General features: G+C 49.3%; 1 protein-coding gene across 1 annotated transcript in view; it reads right to left on the bottom strand.

The window, feature by feature from the left end:
• The window catches only part of CCNF (cyclin F), a 30,554-nt gene that overhangs the window by 5,555 nt on the left and 22,508 nt on the right, over nt 1-2,491 (bottom strand). The window contains exons 12-13 of the mRNA XM_006893886.1: nt 2,359-2,485; nt 1,567-1,654 (exon numbers count right to left, since the gene is read on the bottom strand). Coding sequence (XP_006893948.1) covers nt 1,567-1,654; nt 2,359-2,485 — 215 coding nt within the window. The remainder of the gene's footprint in view (nt 1-1,566; nt 1,655-2,358; nt 2,486-2,491) is intronic.

The raw sequence follows: 2,491 nt of genomic DNA, 5'->3' as shown, positions 1-2,491 counted from the left end.
GAGAGTTGGACAGTGAATAGGGGTGATAGAAAGAGAATTGATGCTTTTGAGCTGTGGTGCTGGAGAAGAGTGTTGACTATACCATGGACTGCTAGGAGAACAAACAGGTTTGTCCTGGAGAAGGTAAAGCTGGAATGCTCCTTGGAGTCAAGGATTCTGAAGCTTTGACTGACATACCTTGGGCATGCTGCAAGGAGGGACTGGTCCTTGGAGAGGGATATCATATTTGGCAGGGTGGAGGGGTGATGCAGGAGAGGAAGACCTTCGATGAGATGGATTGATTCTGTGACTGGAGTGGTGGGAATGAGTGCGTTTGAGATGGCGAGGTTGGCACAGGATAGAACAGCGTTTAGAGCTCTTGTACATATAGTCGCTGAGTCGCAAGTGACTTGATGGCACATAACAACAACAATAATAAGTATAAAATACCTACAGAAAGACAACCACAAAATACTACTACTGAAAGAAGTTCTAAGTGAACGAAGAATACTGTCCCATGTGACACTGAAGAATGAGAAAGAATTTCTGAAACACTACTTGACAAGGATGGATCTGGAGAAAATAATGCAGAATAGCATAAGCCAGTCACAAAAGGTAAATATTGTAAAAGACTTTCATTATAAAAAGGCTAAGGAAGGGTTCACACACGGACCAAAATTATTCTTGGATGGACACCTGGGATTGAGAGGGAGGGAGAGGGAGTGAAAATTAGTAAATAGATGAAGGATACTTGGTAAGGTGGGTGAGGGAAAAATGAAATACAGTAAGGGGTTAACCAGACATTGTAATGACTGCATTACATTAATTAATTGTGGGAGGATCAGATGGGCCATCTCCTCTCCTGTGATTTACAGCCTCTGGAGACGAATACATGGGCTTCTCTCTCTGCTATTTTGGGGCTGAAAAGTTGTGACGCAGGGAGGAGTCTGGTTCCAGCTCAGGGGGTGCTAAAAATCAGAATCTTGGGGCTCCATTGTCTCCCCCAGAAGAGGTAAGGCTGGCCATTATTGATTGAGTTTTGCCCTCCATTTATCTCACGCTCTAACCACAACCCTCCATTGCAATCCTTCTCAAGGTGGTCAGCAGTGGTAGATGGCACCGTCCAGCTCTTCTGGTCTCACGGTCATGGAAGTTAAGGGTGAGGTCCAGCGGTGCTGTGGACTTACTGTTTCCATGTTTGATGTGACATTTTCCCCCTCCTCTTTGCTCTGGACAGACACCACTGGTAGCAACTTAGATGACTGCTCCCAAGCTCTTCAGTCCCACTCACTGCACACCAGTGTAGGGGTGAGAACACTGTCCTCGTGGAGAGTCTCCCGAAATTACTGTCCTGAGGCCCCATGATGTGACCCATTGCTTAAGGGCATCTTTGGTTAGGAGGTTTAGGTTGGCTCCACCACAGACACAGACATATCGTAAAAGGCACAGAGCCCAATCGGTGCTCATGCCAACTCATCCGTCAGCCCATGCACAATGATGGGCACGGTCCCTGTCATTCCCACGTTTCATCTTGTCTGTCTGCCCACACATCCACTTGGGAGGTTAATGCTGGTTTTTAAGACTCACCACTTTTTGTGAAGGCTCAGGGCACAAGGTACCAGGTCCTTGTGAGAGAAGCCGGTGAGGTCCCAAAGTCGAGGGGTCCAGGCTTGTGCTGGGGGAAGGAGACCAGACATTATGGGGCTGTATCAACTGCTGCTGACCACTCACACCCAACTAGTCATCACTCCCTTTGTGATGTTTCTGGGAGCTAAGGACTGGAATCCCTATTTAACTGTTTAAAACACCACCAGACAAAAGTCTACCACCAAACATGTAGAATACGCTTGTGATGGAAGAGCTGGCCCCTGTGGAGTTGACTCAGACTCGTGGCCGCCTCATGTGTTGGAGGGAACTGTGCTCCATGGGGCTTTCAGGGGCTCATTTTTTGGAGACAGGTTGCCAGACCTTTCTTCCGCAGGGCCTCTGGGTGGTGGAACCCTTTGGTTAGAGTCAGAGCAGCATGTTAAATGTTTGCACCCTGCAGTGGCTCCACCTAAGCTAGTTTTGACTCTGGCATAGGGAGGAGATCTGTGCACCATGGGGGTCTCAGGGCTGTGACTTGTGGTGGTAGATTGCCAAGCTTTCCTTCTGAGGTACCTGGGGGTGAATTTGAACTGAAAACCTTTCAGGAAGCAGTTGTGTGATTATGTTTGTCCTACCCAGGGCTGCATGTGTGCTGGGACCCTCTAATCGTAGCCCGCAGAGAGAACTGCTGACGGACTTTTCTTGGGCAGTGGCTTTCTCCCTGAAGAGAAAGACCCAGCCAGCCCTTTCTGTTTCCCTGCTCTACCGCATGTCCCGGGCAATGGTTCTTACTCTGTCCATGCATAAGCTGGGCCAGGAGGAGGGCAGCAGCAGCCAGGAGGGCTGGGGAGTAGGCTGAGAGGCTGGTGTGGAGCAGGGAGAGCTCACAGAGCAGGCTGCACAGGTGCTGTGTTCTCCAAGCCAC

Source organism: Elephantulus edwardii, unplaced genomic scaffold (assembly GCF_000299155.1).
Source record: "Elephantulus edwardii isolate Elephantulus edwardi_28Jun2011 unplaced genomic scaffold, EleEdw1.0 scaffold00132, whole genome shotgun sequence".
NCBI classification, from domain to species: domain Eukaryota; kingdom Metazoa; phylum Chordata; class Mammalia; order Macroscelidea; family Macroscelididae; genus Elephantulus; species Elephantulus edwardii.
The sequence above is the reverse complement of the archived record's forward strand: the minus strand, read 5'-3'. Positions and strand labels throughout refer to the sequence as shown.